The sequence below is a fragment of the Chlorocebus sabaeus genome, chromosome 1 (genome assembly GCF_047675955.1).
Source record: "Chlorocebus sabaeus isolate Y175 chromosome 1, mChlSab1.0.hap1, whole genome shotgun sequence".
Lineage (NCBI taxonomy): Eukaryota > Metazoa > Chordata > Mammalia > Primates > Cercopithecidae > Chlorocebus > Chlorocebus sabaeus.
The window spans coordinates 98,465,160-98,480,480 of record NC_132904.1 but is presented as its reverse complement, the minus strand read 5'-3'; the positions used below and the strand labels follow the sequence as shown (position 1 = coordinate 98,480,480).

General features: G+C 36.4%; 1 protein-coding gene across 3 annotated transcripts in view; it reads right to left on the bottom strand.

The window, feature by feature from the left end:
• CEP126 (centrosomal protein 126) overlaps positions 1-15,321 on the bottom strand; it is an 86,248-nt gene that overhangs the window by 36,795 nt on the left and 34,132 nt on the right. For 2 of the 3 annotated variants that reach the window (XM_008020629.3, XM_008020628.3), the window contains exons 3-5: positions 14,499-14,644; positions 10,398-10,509; positions 2,405-2,603 (exon numbers count right to left, since the gene is read on the bottom strand). In XM_008020629.3, the coding sequence (XP_008018820.1) occupies positions 2,405-2,603; positions 10,398-10,509; positions 14,499-14,644 (457 nt within the window). Of the gene's footprint in view, positions 1-2,404; positions 2,604-3,834; positions 3,942-10,397; positions 10,510-14,498; positions 14,645-15,321 lie in introns of those variants that run through there. The other variant, XM_008020632.3, reaches the window with a different exon arrangement.

Here is a 15,321-nt window from a genome sequence, read left to right as displayed (position 1 = left end):
TACTATGGTATCAGACAAAATTACATTCTTTTTTTAGCCCAGTAAGTAAACTAAGAACTAAAGTAAACAAATTACAGAATAAAAACATTTTAATTTACATAGTTCTTATTGATTTAGTATTATGGAATAAATTTTAAAAATTATTCATGAGAGTTTTATAGTTTTAGCATTTAGTCCCTATTTATCATATCCTTTGGCATACTTCTTAAAGTGATAGTCACTCAACCAAACAGGGAACAAAACAAAGCACAGCTACTTCAATGCCTGTTCTTGGAACTAAGTTGTTTTAACTGATAATGATGATGAAATCAGGCCTGGAAGGCATCCTTTGAGGTTACATCTAGAGAGACACAGAAATTTGCATTAGAAGATCCTTCTAGATATAAGTATGACATCCATGGCTCTAAGATTTCCGTTTGCATAGGTCTGTAATTGCTTCATCTCCCAAATCACTTCAAAAGAAGTTTGGCAATTTCTGATTTCATAAACAATACTTTTTTTTTTTCAGAATTTTTTCCACCATTAAATAATGAAACATTATGATCAACTTCAAGTTTTGCTTATAAGTTACATGAGCGGTCCATCTTATCTTTATTGCCCTGCATGTAACATATCTTTTTTCCCTCTGGCTTTAATCTGATTTTTATGTGCCTTTCTGTGGTATGTGTGTGTGCATACACTTATCCTTCTTAGAGTTTGTTGAGCTTCTTGAGTCTGTGGATTTATAATTTTCATCAAATTTGAAACATTTCCAGTGATGGTTTCTTTAAACATTTCCATTCCCACTTGTGAAATTTTATTTAAATGTTAATTTTAATTAAATGTGTTGATGGCTTTATATGGACTCACAGATCACTAACAATCTGTTCATTTTTTTCCAGCCTTTTTCTCCTAAAGCTTCAGCTTGGATAATTTCTATTGCTATGTTTTCAAGTCCACTAATCTTTTGTTCTGCAATCACTGCAATGTTAAGCCCATCCAGTCAGTTTTTCATTTCTGACAGTATGTTTTTCAGATCTAGAAGGTCTGTTTATTTCTTTTTTAAACTGTTTTTCTTATGTACATTTTTACTTTAATTCCTTGAAAATATTTATAAAAATATGTTAAAATTCCTTGTTGGTTAATTCCATCATCTCTGTTATTTCTGTCTGATTATACTGACTACTCTTCTCCTGGTTATGGGTCATACTTTCCTGATTCTTCATATGTCTAGTAAGTTTTGATTGAATGCTGACATTGTGAGCATCATGTTATTGAATATTTAGATTTCATAGTCTTCTTTAAGGAAGTGTTGGCCAGGCATGGTGGTTCACACCTGTAATCCCAGCACTTTGGGAGGCTGAGGTGGTCGGATCATGGGGTCCAGAGATTGAGACCATCCTGGCCAATGTGGTGAAACCCCGTCTCTACTAAAAGTACAAAAATTAGCTGGGCGTGGTGGCAGGCACCTGTAGTCCCAGCTACTCGGGAGGCTGAGGCAGGAGAATTGCTTGAACCTGGGAGGCGGAGGTTGCAGTGAGCTGAGATTGCACCACTGCACTCCAGCCTGGTGACAGAGTGGGACTCCGTCTCAAAAAAAAAAAAAAAAAAAAAAAAAAGAAAAAAAAAAAGAAAAGAAAAACAGAAAAAAGTGTTAAGTTTTTTTGTTTAATAGGTAGCTTGGGTTACTAGTGGATCTTTTTAAGGCTTATTCAGGGAAATATACCGACATAGAAAGCCTAGGTGATCATAAGGCTTACGTCATTGCTTCCCCTTTTCAAGATCACATCCTGCACTGCCTCTGGCTCATGTCTAAAAGCTGTTGTTTTATATATTTTATTCATAATCATAGTTGTTTATGGTAGGAAGGCACATCACGATAGCTGCCAGGAATCTTCTGTTTTGCCTTCTTAGCCTTGCCACTGTTGATTAATTGTTGGATGAATCAGGTCAATGTTATGAATTTAATCTTGATATTGGTTTATTAAAAATCTCATAAATGTGTATAATTATTAATGAAAAATAAAGTACGTGGATGGACATGTAGGAAAATCAGCCGATATCTGTATTTAGTTGTGGAAAAAATAACAAAGTATATGCCCTTCTAGGGATAGATTACAAACATCATTTCTAGTGAATTCTGCCATATTTCCATTAAGAAACTAATATCTACATCTTTATACTTTTCTAGTTGCTTTTGTAATACAATCTCTAACAATAATACATTACATTGTACTTTCAAAGGTAAGGAAAAAACTAAAAAATTATTTCTATAGTTTCTATGATGAATTTGTGCTGATTCATCCACATTCTTTCAAGGCCACTCTTAGCCAGTAAGATATTTTTTTAGTGGAGAACATTGCAAAAGTGGAGCAAAATTAGTACAAGGAATTAAAATATTAACAACATTTTTATAGTTTCATACTTGCAAATTGCTTAGATGCTGATCTTCTAGGCGTTTCTGAGTTTCCTCCAGTTTAAGCTGGAACACATTTTTGCTAGTAGCCAAGGTTGCCCTCATATTTTCATTCATTTCTTTATCACAATTGATTCTGGATAAGAGTTGTTTCTGATGTTTGTGATCATTTTTTGATAATGCTGAAGGCAAGGCAGAGTCTATAGCTCTGTGAACCAGACACAGAAAGTGCTTAGTACATTTAAATAAAGTTAACTTCTTTCTATATGTATATACATGACACATTTGTGTAATATGTGTGTGTTTGTCCAGGTAACCACATATAAGGATATTGGAGAAATATATAGACATGTTAGAATGAGAATTTAAGGCAATCAATAGTAGAATAAAAATAGTTGTGAGACTAAAGTGCCAGTAAAGAACTCCACCTTCATATAGGAATGCCCAGTAATTCATGCCTTTGATTATTATAACCTATCCCTCTATCATCTGGGATAAGGGTAGAAGTAATTCCTGTGTAGAGTTAGTCCTCAGGTCTTTAAGAGCATTCCTATATGGATAATAATATACTGCATTACCCTTCTTTCTGAGTTGATGTCATGGCTGGTAGGTTAGGAAAAAACTGCAACCCTAATAGTGTTGGTTGAAGATTCAAGCAGATAGAAAATATAAAAATTGCTTGTCGGGGTCGGCAGGAATTTCCTCCCTATTTAACTAGCTTTGGGAACTTGGATCTTCCTCAATGGAGGCCAAGTACTCACTTGTTTTCAGTTATTTCAGGAATATAAATAGGAATATAAGCATGGTTTTTATGCTACAGAAGTGTACCCTTAATATAGAGTCTACTATGCTAAGGGGTCATTCAAACATTTTCAGTGCATGACATCATTTTCTATTAGAATTTTGTATCTTCTGCAAAGCTATAGCATGTTACATTTCAGTACATATACAAAGTGAAAGCAAAGAACTAAAGAAGATTTTTGGGGGAGGATAGGATAGGGATGAGACTATCATATAGCTGAATGCTGCTGCACTGAGGCTGGCAGTATGAATCCCAAGAGCATTTATTCCTAATTCAATTAAATTATTCCCACTTTAATGAGAATAAAAATGTTTTGGAAGGTGACGATGGTCACATGTGATATATACCTATTACCTATCTCCAATATCCATATATATCTTTATTTGGACAGACTGGAGTAGTCAAGGTCAAAGATTACTAGATTCTTAACTATCCCTTTGTGATCACACATTTAATCAGGGAGAGCAAGAAGGTATTTAATACAAGTTCCTGAACTCTCAAAGTTCCTTGAGAGTATGTTTCTGTCTCTTCCTTTTACACTTTCCTACTCTTGCATTAAATCTTTCCCCTTCAGTCGCCCTTCCCAAACAAAATATTGCTATATCTACAAAATATCTAATAAACTCAATTTATTTACCTTTAAAGTTGTCGTCTGTCAACTTTTTCTTCTCTATTCCTTTCTTCTCTACTTCACTTTCTTCTCTTCTCTTCTCTACTTTCTTCCCCCAGTGAGGAGGATTGAAGGGGTGGATAGGAATAAAAGGAGATGGGGAGGTAGAAACAGAAGGAGAGTGAAGAATAGGGGGAAAGGAAGAGGAAATCATAAAGGAAGAAGAAACAGGAGAAATTGGAGAGGGAAAAGCTAAGTAAGTTGGAGGCAAACCTGGAGAGGAAGATGAATGCAAAGGAGAGGAAAAAAGAGGGATAGATGAAGGAGGTAAGGATGGAGAAGTAGAAGAGGAAGTCGAAGAAGAGGAAAGAACAGATGAGGAGGAAGAAAACGGTATACAGGCTGAAGAAAAGGATGTGGAAGTAGAAGGAGATGAAGGCAAAGAAGAAGATGGAGAATGACAGGGAGATGCAAGGGAGAGAACTGAGGCTAGTAGATGATCTGCAAAGGCCTTGGGCTGATTTGACAATGCTGTGGCTTGTGGAACAGATCGCTGGACTGACTGAAAAGAATCCAAGCTAGCAGGATGTGCAGGCAACGGAGTGACATAAGAAAGAGTGGGGACTGGTGGATGAGGGGAGTGACTGGATAAACAGGTAGGCTTCAAAACAGGGAGAGGTTCCAAAGGGGTTGGGGAAACAACCAGTCGAGCTGGAAGGGAACGACGAACAAGGGCAGGCATTAGAGTGGCTGCGGTAGAACGCTGTGCTGGAAGGAAATGTTTGGGTCTGAAAGTTTTGTAAAATAACTTGTTCTGTGAGTCAGGGTCAGGAAGGACTGGAGACCTTTGGGGTGGGTGGGGTAGATGGCCAGGTGGGCAAGAAGGAATTGGTGCTGGTAGATGAGGGAAACTGCTAGAAATGCTGGAAGTAGCCGGGTTTGGAGGATGAGGACGATATTTAATTGGGTAAGACAGTAATGGGACTGGTGCAAAGGTCTTTGGAAGAGTAGAGGGTACAGATGGATGGATAGGCAGTATATGGGGCTGGTGGGTAGGAGAAACAGTTGGGTAGCTAGGAAGAATTTGGAAGTGGTGGGACCGCAATGGGACCCGTGGAGGAGACAGTTGATCAGGTAAGTAGGGGTCAGGTGTGGAGACAGCTGGACAGGCAGGAATGGATCTGCACAGGTGGAAAAGCATTTGGACAGGCAAGTAGAGAGATAGCCTTATTAAGATTTTTTTTTTTTTTTTTTTTTTTTTGGTTTATTGGGCTGCCTCTAGGCTTTTGATTCATGTTTTTTTTTTTTTTTTTTTTTTTTTTTTTTGTCCATAGGGTCCATGCATGATCTTCCTTTGATCAATCAGTGTCCTCTCACATGGACTGAAAAATGTACATAGCTTATTCAGGTTCGCCATTTCTTATTTCTGGCTCTTAGAATATTTTCACTTCTCAGAAGCCTTTTACTCATACAGATACAGGAATATGGGCTGGACAATCTGGTTTAAAGCATGAGTTCAAAGGGCAAATAGAGGTCAATAGATAACTGCTCAGCTCTGGCCAGATTTCTCAGTGTAGCACGTAGTTCAGGATCAACTGCCACACCACAAATACATGGATATTGGAGATAGATATCTAGCAGTATCATTTTATTGAAGTTTAACCATTTAATACAGGAGACAATATATCTCCCTTTTACCTTACACCTTCCAGAATGGTCAAGCACATTAGTTTTATGATAAGGATTCGGTGGTGATAGAAGACTAATTACTTCTTATATTTTTAACTTTACTCCCTTATTAATATTTTTATGTCTCACTATTTGCTGAAGCAGCTTCTATGTTCATGAGAACCTATTCTCTGATTTGTCTTGGGGCCTAAGCACTAAATGCCCTGCATTTTATCGTACTTTTTTTTCTCTTTTACATGATCACATCGCCCACATCTTGTTTTTATCTACCACTAACATTTTCCACATTAGAATAATCTTACTGATATACCTCTGCTTCTTTGTAAGCCCCTTATTTCATGGCATTACTTTATTTCTTATCACATTGAGGTTTACGTTCCACTGAAAATGTATTTTTAATATGATAGTAGTTTATCAATGATTTCAGCTTAATCAAATTTTCAATAAATAAAAATATGCCCACTAACCTAACACCTGATTCTTAATATTCCAATATCTCATATTTGTATAGAATTTCATAGTTTACAAAGCACTTTCATATACATTACTTAAGACTATTGGGTATCTGTGGAGAGAAGTCTAACTTTTTAATAAGTAAATCATAGTGTTCTCACTATACATTGTATATACTTGTTTTCCAAATACATAGAATTTGTGTGATACATATATAAACATGCACACATAGATAGATATCATGAAGTCAAAGTCAAAATAGTATATTAAAATAACACAAAAACTAGGTATTCTAATGCACAATGAAGATCATTTCTCATAAAACAAAGATTATGTGTGTTATTTAATGATCCTAGCGTAGACTTGCTGTAATCATATCTACATGTTTGCTACAGGGAAAACAAAGTTGTTCTGACAGTTTAACTCTTCTAAGACTTCAAGCAGCTGCACACTGTCGAACAAGAAAAATGCCTATGCTTTTCTTCATTCTACAAGAGTTTTTCAAAACTGAAAACATCTGGCCGGGCGCGGTGGCTCAGGCCTGTATTCCCAGCACTTTGGGAGGCCGAGGTGGGTGGATCACCAGGTCAAGAAATCGAGACCCTCCTGGCCAAAATGGTAAAACCCAATCTCTACTAAAAATACAAAACTTAGCTGGGTATGGTGGTACGTGCCTGTAATCCCAGCTACTCGGGAGGCTGAGTCAGGAGAATTGCTTGAACCCAGGAGGCAGAGGTTGCAGTGAGCTGAGATTGCACCACTGCACTCCAGCCTGGCGACAGAGTGAGACTAAAATATCCAATTAGCATGAAGTATAACAACTGATAGAAAAAAAAAATTCAGAAGGCTCAAAGGGAATTTTAAAAAGTTAATCACATTCTCTTAATCATCAAGACTCAAAATATCAGTTGCTTTTGATTTTTTTTTTTGCTTTTTTCTATTTCCTTTGTCCTATACCAAACTCATCTATTCTTTTAATGAAGTATCTTTTCTTTCTGCTTCTATTCTGTCTATTCTCCAATTCTGCTTCCTCCTCCTTTTCCTCATCTTCTTGTTCTTTTCTTTTTCCTTCTCCTTCTCCTTTTTCTTTTGAGACAGGATTTTACTCTGTTACCTAGGCTGGAGTGCAGTGGTGTGATCATAGCTCACTGCGACTCCAACTCCTGGGCTCAAGTGATCCTTTTATCTCATCTCCTCGAGTAGCTAGAACTACAGGTGTGTGCCAGCATGCCCAGATAATTTTTACATTGTATGTGTGTGTAGAGATGCTATATTGTCCAGGTTGGTCTTGAACTCCTGCCTTAATCGATTCTCCTTCCTCAGCCTCCCAAAGCACTGAAATTACAGGTATGGGCCACTATGCCCAGCCTATACTTCAATTCTTATACTTCGAGTTGATCAATATCCTTAAACTCTTATTTCTTCATGTTACTTCTCTGCACTGTGAAAGCACATTATCTTCATTCTTTCTTCTCTCTCATACTCTCACTACTCAAAACCTTTTATTATCAGATCCATCCTTTCTTCACTACACAAAATAGCACTGTTATGGTTTAAGCAGTAAGGATCTATCCCTTGGGTTATTCCAATAATTTCCTCTCTGGTCTCCTTGCCTCCAATTTGTCTCTATCTTCTCTATTCTCCAACATTTGCACCATTTATCTTTCTCAAATAATAAAGAGGATGCTACCACTCCCTGCTGAAAAACCTCCATTGGCTCCCCACTGGTTACAGGATAAAGTTCACACTCACTTGCTAGACATACAAACATTTTACATCTGATCACAATCAACATTTCTAGATCATCCCCTGTCCCATCAGCAACACATCCTACAGCTCTGCCACTCTGAATAAGTTCTATTTCCTCGGGGGTCTATGCCTTTCACAACACTGTAGCACTGCACATGCCTAAAACCCAACACATGCTTCTCTGATAAATCTTAACTCATTCTCTAAGACTACCTTCTACCTTCAATGCTGTACTTCTTTATTACTTTGCTAGTATTTCTGTAACAATCCCCATTATGCAGTATTACATGTGTATTATGTTGTAAAGACCAACAAACGGTATTATAATGTAATTGCAAACCCTTGCTAGGCAGAGGACCATATCTCATTCACATGTGTAATCCATGCTAATCAATGTCCAACACAGGATAAGTACTTACTCAAATTCTACTCTACCTTTCTAGACTATAATTCTGTTGCTTATCACTTTAATATTCATATTTAAATATCATAAGATCTCTCTTAAGGGAAAAGCCATATATTGGCCATACATCTCCTCTGGCTATTGTCCTATCACTCTCTAACTTTCACAGTCAAACTAAACTTGTTATCCTTTTTGCTCTCCATTTCTTTTCAACTCATTGCAATTTATTTTCTGCCCCCACCACTGCACTAAAATTGGTCTGACAAAAGTTGCCAGTAACTTCTTTTGTTGTGAAATACAGTGGACACATTGTTTGTATGTTGGATATTCTCTCTTTGCCTCTCCAGATTCATCTGTCACATTTCTCTACTTGACTCTGCTCCAAGAGACTGAATCGTCCCTTGCTCTTTGATTTATGGCTGAGTTTGGCCAGTGGAAGGGACTAGAAGGAGAAACGAGGGTGAGAGAACAAAGTGGTTTTTGATAATTATTCCTCTCACTTCCTCCCTGCTGGGCTTGGTTTAGCAGTAGCTTACATTCCTCTCCCTAAGACCACAGGACCTGTCCAGCCTCCTTCTTCTACAGTCCAGCTCTTTTCAGTTTAGGTCTGTGTTGGTAATATTGACTTTGTGTCAGTTCTGGGGGTGCTTTACCATCCTTTGTTGGTTTTATAGTCCCTTACTTAACCTCTCAGTCACCTCTTTTAAGTGTGCCTCCTGTTTCCTGCCAGGATCCTGACTGACAGATATTATGTGTCTGATTCTTTAGAAGTTATTTGATCTCTGTAAACTATTTTTTTCCCCATGAACATTTATCCTTCCCTAGTTTTCATAGTACTGACCTCTCCTAGTCCTATATGAGTCATTCTAGCCATTCTGTTTGCAAGCATCTCCTTTTTTTTTCCACTTGCTTAAATGTTGCTGTTCTTCAGTGCTCATCACACACATACTCTCCATAGTTGACCATATGCATTACCATGGCTTCAAATGCCTTTAGCCTACGTTTCTCTTGAGCTCTAGGCTATATAATTCCTACATTTAATGAAATATCCCCACCTTTCAATCCATTATCCACAATTGTTCACAATGGATTGGAATAACATGTTTAAAAAGAAAATTTCACCTTATCACTAATTTGTCTAAAATTATTCATTGACTCCTCTTAAACTCTCAAGGTAAAGTTTATATTTCTTGGCATACAGATGCACTTCTCTCTCCAATCTTGTATCTGGCAAAGCCATCTGTATTTTGCATTGTATGATGTACACATGCTCTTACTCCTAGAGTATATCATGGCTTCGATTGCCCTTCGCTTTTGCACAGCTCATCTCTCTGTCTAAAATGCCATCCATTCACTTGTTCCAAATAACTACTATTTTCTTCAAAGCTTTGCTGAAGAATTCTCTGTCCCATGAGGTCTTTCCTGAACTCCAATTAGGATCAAGAGGGTACATTTACTTGTTCTTAGTCCTAATCAAGGGAACTATTGACCACAGATATTCTAAAAATGGAATAACATTATGCACAGGTAAAATATTAACATAATTTGTTGTCTGAATTGTAGATGTTATTTATATAAATGAATTTTATATATTATTGTAATTACTCATTTGGCACTATTCTGTATTTCTGAAGCACGATTTCACTTATCTTTTAGATTATACACTAGGGATTATATTTTACAATAGTATATACTTCTCCATATCCCCTTATAATGCCTGATCTACTTCTTTACACGTAGTAGCGTTAAGAAATGTTGGGAATAAATAAATGGAAGATTCAGGATGTCCGAGGGTACCCACTGGTTGATTGGTCTATCCTATTACTTCTAGATGATTCACTTATGCCATCCTGTAGAAGAACCAGGAGACTCTGTAATCTTTTCAAGACATTCAAGATAGATTTTCAGTGAGGAAAAACCCATTTCTACCATAAAGTTACTCTTTTTACCTAAATTTATTACAATTCAACATAATTTTTCTCTTCTCAGTAAAGATATTACAATTTTAATCAAAATATCAATATCAATATTTAAAGTGTTTTGATATGTTCCACAAAAAATTATTTAACATATATAGTATTTTGTAACACCAAAGACTTTAAGACAACAAATTGGAATTCTGACCTATTCTTGGAGGAATTTACATTCTACTCTACCTCAATTTAAACTGCAAAAATAAAATAATAAATTCTAAAACAGAGGTGAGGAATAGCTGATGAAAAGGCTGACAAGCACAGCAACTGGATGGTTATACAATTATTGTAATAATTGTATACAATAATCATAAATTACTTACCTCCAGTTTATTGTTGGTCTATGGGAAAAGGGAAGGTTTACATCTGATTTTAAGTTGGATTCCTGAATTTGTTTGAGGGCCTCTTCTAATGGAGGAACTGGTTTTCTGAAAACTAAAGAGATAATAAAGACCAAATAGTGCAGAATCACTTTATCTTCAATAGTCTCTTTACATATAATTTAATTGGCTAATGATAAAATATTACTTTAAAACTTTTGTAAAAAGAAAATATTTTCAGAATAGTGTAAATACTTTAAATTTTGACATTCAATTCCCAAAAGAGAATGTGTTACCTCAAAGTTTTCATCACCAATTTTAAGAATATTTATCAGGAAAAAGGAGACTCTGAGAAATGTCCAGGCTCTTCATCCTGGCATGCAAACTCCCCTATATTTGATCTCATAGTGGTATAAATTTCTGACACTATTTATAAATATTCCTATGAAGAAAAGGGGAACATACAAAAACACCAACTAACATTTACTGAGCACTTAAGTTACAGACCTTATTTTTAAGCACTTAATGCACATAAACTATTTAACCCTTGCTATGGCCTATGAGGTATATTTGAATTTTACAACTGAGGAAACTAAAGCATATAGAAGCAAAGTAACTTGCTCAACGTCATACATTATTATGGACACTCATCCATATACTGTCCTGTACAACGTTTAATATAACCGTATGTCCTATATATATCCACTTTCTCAAAGCCTTCCACTGTGCACTTTAGTACTCAACGTACTCTATTTTCCCCTACTTCCCTCTAAATACTGTCTTCTCTTTCTTGTTCAAGTTGAAGCATAGCTGTCTTTTAAGGACATTAATTCTCCTACAACCCCCTCAAATGGAGATATTATTTTCCTCCCATCATAGACCATAAATATACTATACTATCTATACATGGTATCTATAGTGTATCATATAAGACATAGGGTGACTGAATTTCTGGCTTTAGCTCTTTGTGAGTACTTCCAAACTATCTTCCTCTTTTCTCCTTTAAAACACCAATATGTCATCAGACTTTTAAATTATTACAATGTTTGTAATTTATTTAGAATGTTTAAACAAAAACAGTATGTTATTATGTAAGGTTTAGTTCAAACTTGAACTCTAGAGACAATCCATTTCCCTAATCAACTGGTGATTACATGAAGAATGCAAAGCTATAGGATAGTCTGCTGATATTTTGCATCACAAAGGATGCATCTATGAAAGTAATCAATTAATTTAAAAAGTATTTATTGAAGGTTTAAAATAAGGTTTTCTGCTAATTTATAGAGGCACTGTTCTCCTTCTAGCCTCTCTTCCACCACTTTTTGTTTTTTTTGATGGAGTCTTGCTCTATCACTCAGGCTGGAGTGCAGTGGTGAGACCTCAGCTTACTATGACCTTTGCCTACTGGGTTTTTAAGCAATTCTCCTGCCTCAGCCTCCCTAGTAGTTGGGATTACAGGCACCCGCCTCGATGCCTGGCTAACTTTTGTATTTTTATTAGAGATGGGGTTTTACCGTGTTGGCCAGGCTGGTCTCGATCTCCCAACCTCAGGTGGTCCACCCGCCTTGGCCTCCCAAAGTGCTGGGATTACAAGTGTGAGCCACCGTGCTCAGCCTCTTTCACCACAATCAAATTAGTAACTGAATCCTATTGATTATGTCTATTTTTTTATTTTTTTGAGATAAGGTCTGACTCTGTTTCCCAGGCTGGAGTGCAGTGGTGTGATCTTGGCTCACTACAACCTCCACTTCCTGGGCTCAAGTGACCCTCCCACTTCAGCCTCCCGAGTAGCTGGGACTACAGGCATGCACCACCATGCCTGGCTAATTTTTGTATTGTTTGTAGAGACTGAGTTTCATCATGTTGCCCAGGATGGTCTTGAACTCGTGAGCTCTCAAGCCATCCGCCTGCCTTGGCTTCCCAAAGGGCTGGGATTACAGGTATAAGCCATCTCAGCTGGCTGTGATTATATCTCTTGAATATAGTATCTCTGGTTGGGCACAGTAGCTCACGCCTGTAATCCCTGTACTTTGGGAAGCCAAGGAGGGCAGATCACCTGAGGTCAGGAGTTCAAGACCAGCTTTGCCAGCATGGTGAAACCCCATCTCTACTGAAAATACAAAAGGTGACTGGGCATGGTGGAGGGCACCTGTAATCCCACATACTTGGGAGGCTGAGGCAGAAGAATCTCTTGAACCCGGGAGGTGGAGGTTGCAGGGAGCTGAGATTGTACCACTGCATTCCAGTCTAGGTGAGAAGAGCAAGACTCCGTCTCAAAAAAAAAAAAAAAAAAAGAAAAAGAAAAAGAAAAAAAAGGATGAATATGGTAACTCTTATCTCTTACACTCAATGCACTGCTTTAATTTAGGAGCTTAACATCTCTTACCATAATTATTTAAATAGTATCCTACTAGTCTACTTACTTTAGTAAGTCTCTTCTTCAATCGATATTCCATCTTGTAACTGTAATTATCTTTCTAACAAATCTAATGATATAACAGAGACCCCAAGTTCCCCACCTAATATGCATTTTCTCTTTTTTCCTTATAGACCCTATATAGTTAGGGGTAGCAATATACCCACATTAAAAAAACTATTTTTCAGACTCCCTTACAGACCCTATATAGTTAGGGGTAGCAATATACTTACATTAAAAAAACTATTTTTTTCAGACTCCCTTGCAAATAAAGTTGCCAAGCAGAGATCTCAGAGGTGCACCCTTTTTTCCTGTCCTTTCTTCTTGCCTAGAACACTGCTATGATGGTTGAGCTCTGGCAGCTACCATGTGACCACGACAGTGAGAATAAAAACCATATACTAAAGACTGTTGAGCCGAGTGACAGATGATCCTTCTGTCTCTCATCTCAGTATAATCAACAAACCAGCTCGTGACTGCCTACCACAGGACTCCATATTATACGGGAGAAAAATAAACTCCTATCATGTTGAAGCTATTGTTATTTTGCACAGTTTTACTAGCTGCCCTTATTAACAGTAATATTACTAACACAGCAATGGCTTGCTTTCTTGTTAAAAAAAACTGCAAGTGGACTGTATTTTGCATAAAGATGAAATTCCTGGCATGGCAATATAAAGTTCTATGAGAACAGGCTACCTTTATTTTTTCTAGCTTCATATCCATTTTCTTCTTTTTTTCTCCATCCTATGCTTCAGATACACTGAAATACATAATTTATTTGTACAAGCTGTTCTTTTGCCTGCGATGTCCTTTTATTTTCTGTTTGCTTCGCAATATGCTCATTTGTTAAGATCTGACTTAAGTCATTTTTCCAAGAATGATGTCCTTGAGGTCCTGACATAGGTTTAGTGTTCTTTCCTCTGTGCTCTCATAGCACTTTACACACTCTGCTACCATAGCAATTATCATTACATTATTGACATTGCTTATACCACTCTCATCTCCAAAATAGGTTGTGAGATCTTTAATGGTAGAATGCAATTAGATTTTTCTATATCTCAGCTTAGCCTAAGGCTAAGTACAACACAGTACACCATATGTTTGCTGAATACATAAAGGTTCTGCTTATCACTTTTCTTTATGAAGCTTTGACATATTGTTAATTGTCTTACTATTTAAGGTACTAAAATGTAGATATGATACAAAAGAACCAACCATAATCTTATTTAAATTCTTAAATGGTTCCAAGTCTTTATCTTGTTGGATTATATTACTCTGTAGAATTTCTTTTTGTTCTGCCAGTCTCTCAAATATGAATTTGAACCAAACCATTAAAAAATACTAGACTAAATGTGACACTAATTTTCTGAACCCAAACGTTAAATTTTCTTTGTACTAAGCTACTTACCAAATCAATTTTAAAAGACAAAACATTGTAACCAGTTGGAAGTCAATTCAAACCGTGAGTTTCATAATTTAGTAATAGAGCCAACAGTATTCTCTGAATTAAACCTGAATCAAATGACTATTTTTCATTTGGTTAAAGTGCTTTTACTCAAAAGTCATATGGGTCATTTTAGTTTGTTTTCACTTCATTTCTTCATTTATGAGTTTATTGTCTACCCAAGTCAAATGAGATTAAAACTTCAATTTTTGTTCTCATATTGTTCTAGAAATTAAGGCACCTGCTTTCCTCCGCTGTGAAAGAGGAATATGGGCACGCTGGAATTTTTCAGTAACTTCTTCAAACCTCTGCTTTCTTTGTTGAAGTATTTGTTCTCTAATTTGGTGTTCTTTTTCTTCTTGTTCTTTTCGTTTTTCCTCAAAAGCTCTATATTTAAAACACAAAGTAGGCAACAGAAATAGGTGGTAAGTTTAGAAAATAATTTCAAAATGATGCATTTATTATATAACAATGTTTTCATATTTCAAAATTTTACTTAAAAACAACACATTTAAAATTTTTTAAAACAGGTGTTTGCCAAAGACTTATTTCTTTGTAAATGGTAATTTCAGAACTTTATCCAGGTCTCTTTCAACTAAGAGAAGATTCTCTAATGCGTCCCTTTCTAATTTCTGACAGGTCTGCATACTTATTCCCACTCGCAAATTGTCCGGTGGAAAAAACCTTTTCTAAGGAAGCTATGCCATTTTCTGTAATGTGAAGAATGAATTCATTAGTGAAAGAAGTAGCTTTGAAAATTACGAGGCATTCAATAAAATCTGTACATTTTTATTTTTCTTTTGGCCCACAAGTTTAAAATTGGCTGTCATTTTAAGTTGGAACTGTGCTAAAAATTCAGGAAATTTACATAAAAATGTGAATTTCCAGTTTCTCTTCAAAATTTGGAAGATCTGGCAAATCTGGATTCTTAATCACACATAGCTCCAAACACCTGCCCCAATCCCTGCCATTCCCTATTTTTGTTAACTTTCTTATTTCATTTATTTCTGATTGCCCCCAGACACTTGAAATTTATGTTCTCTAGTTTAAGCTGTACTGTCTCA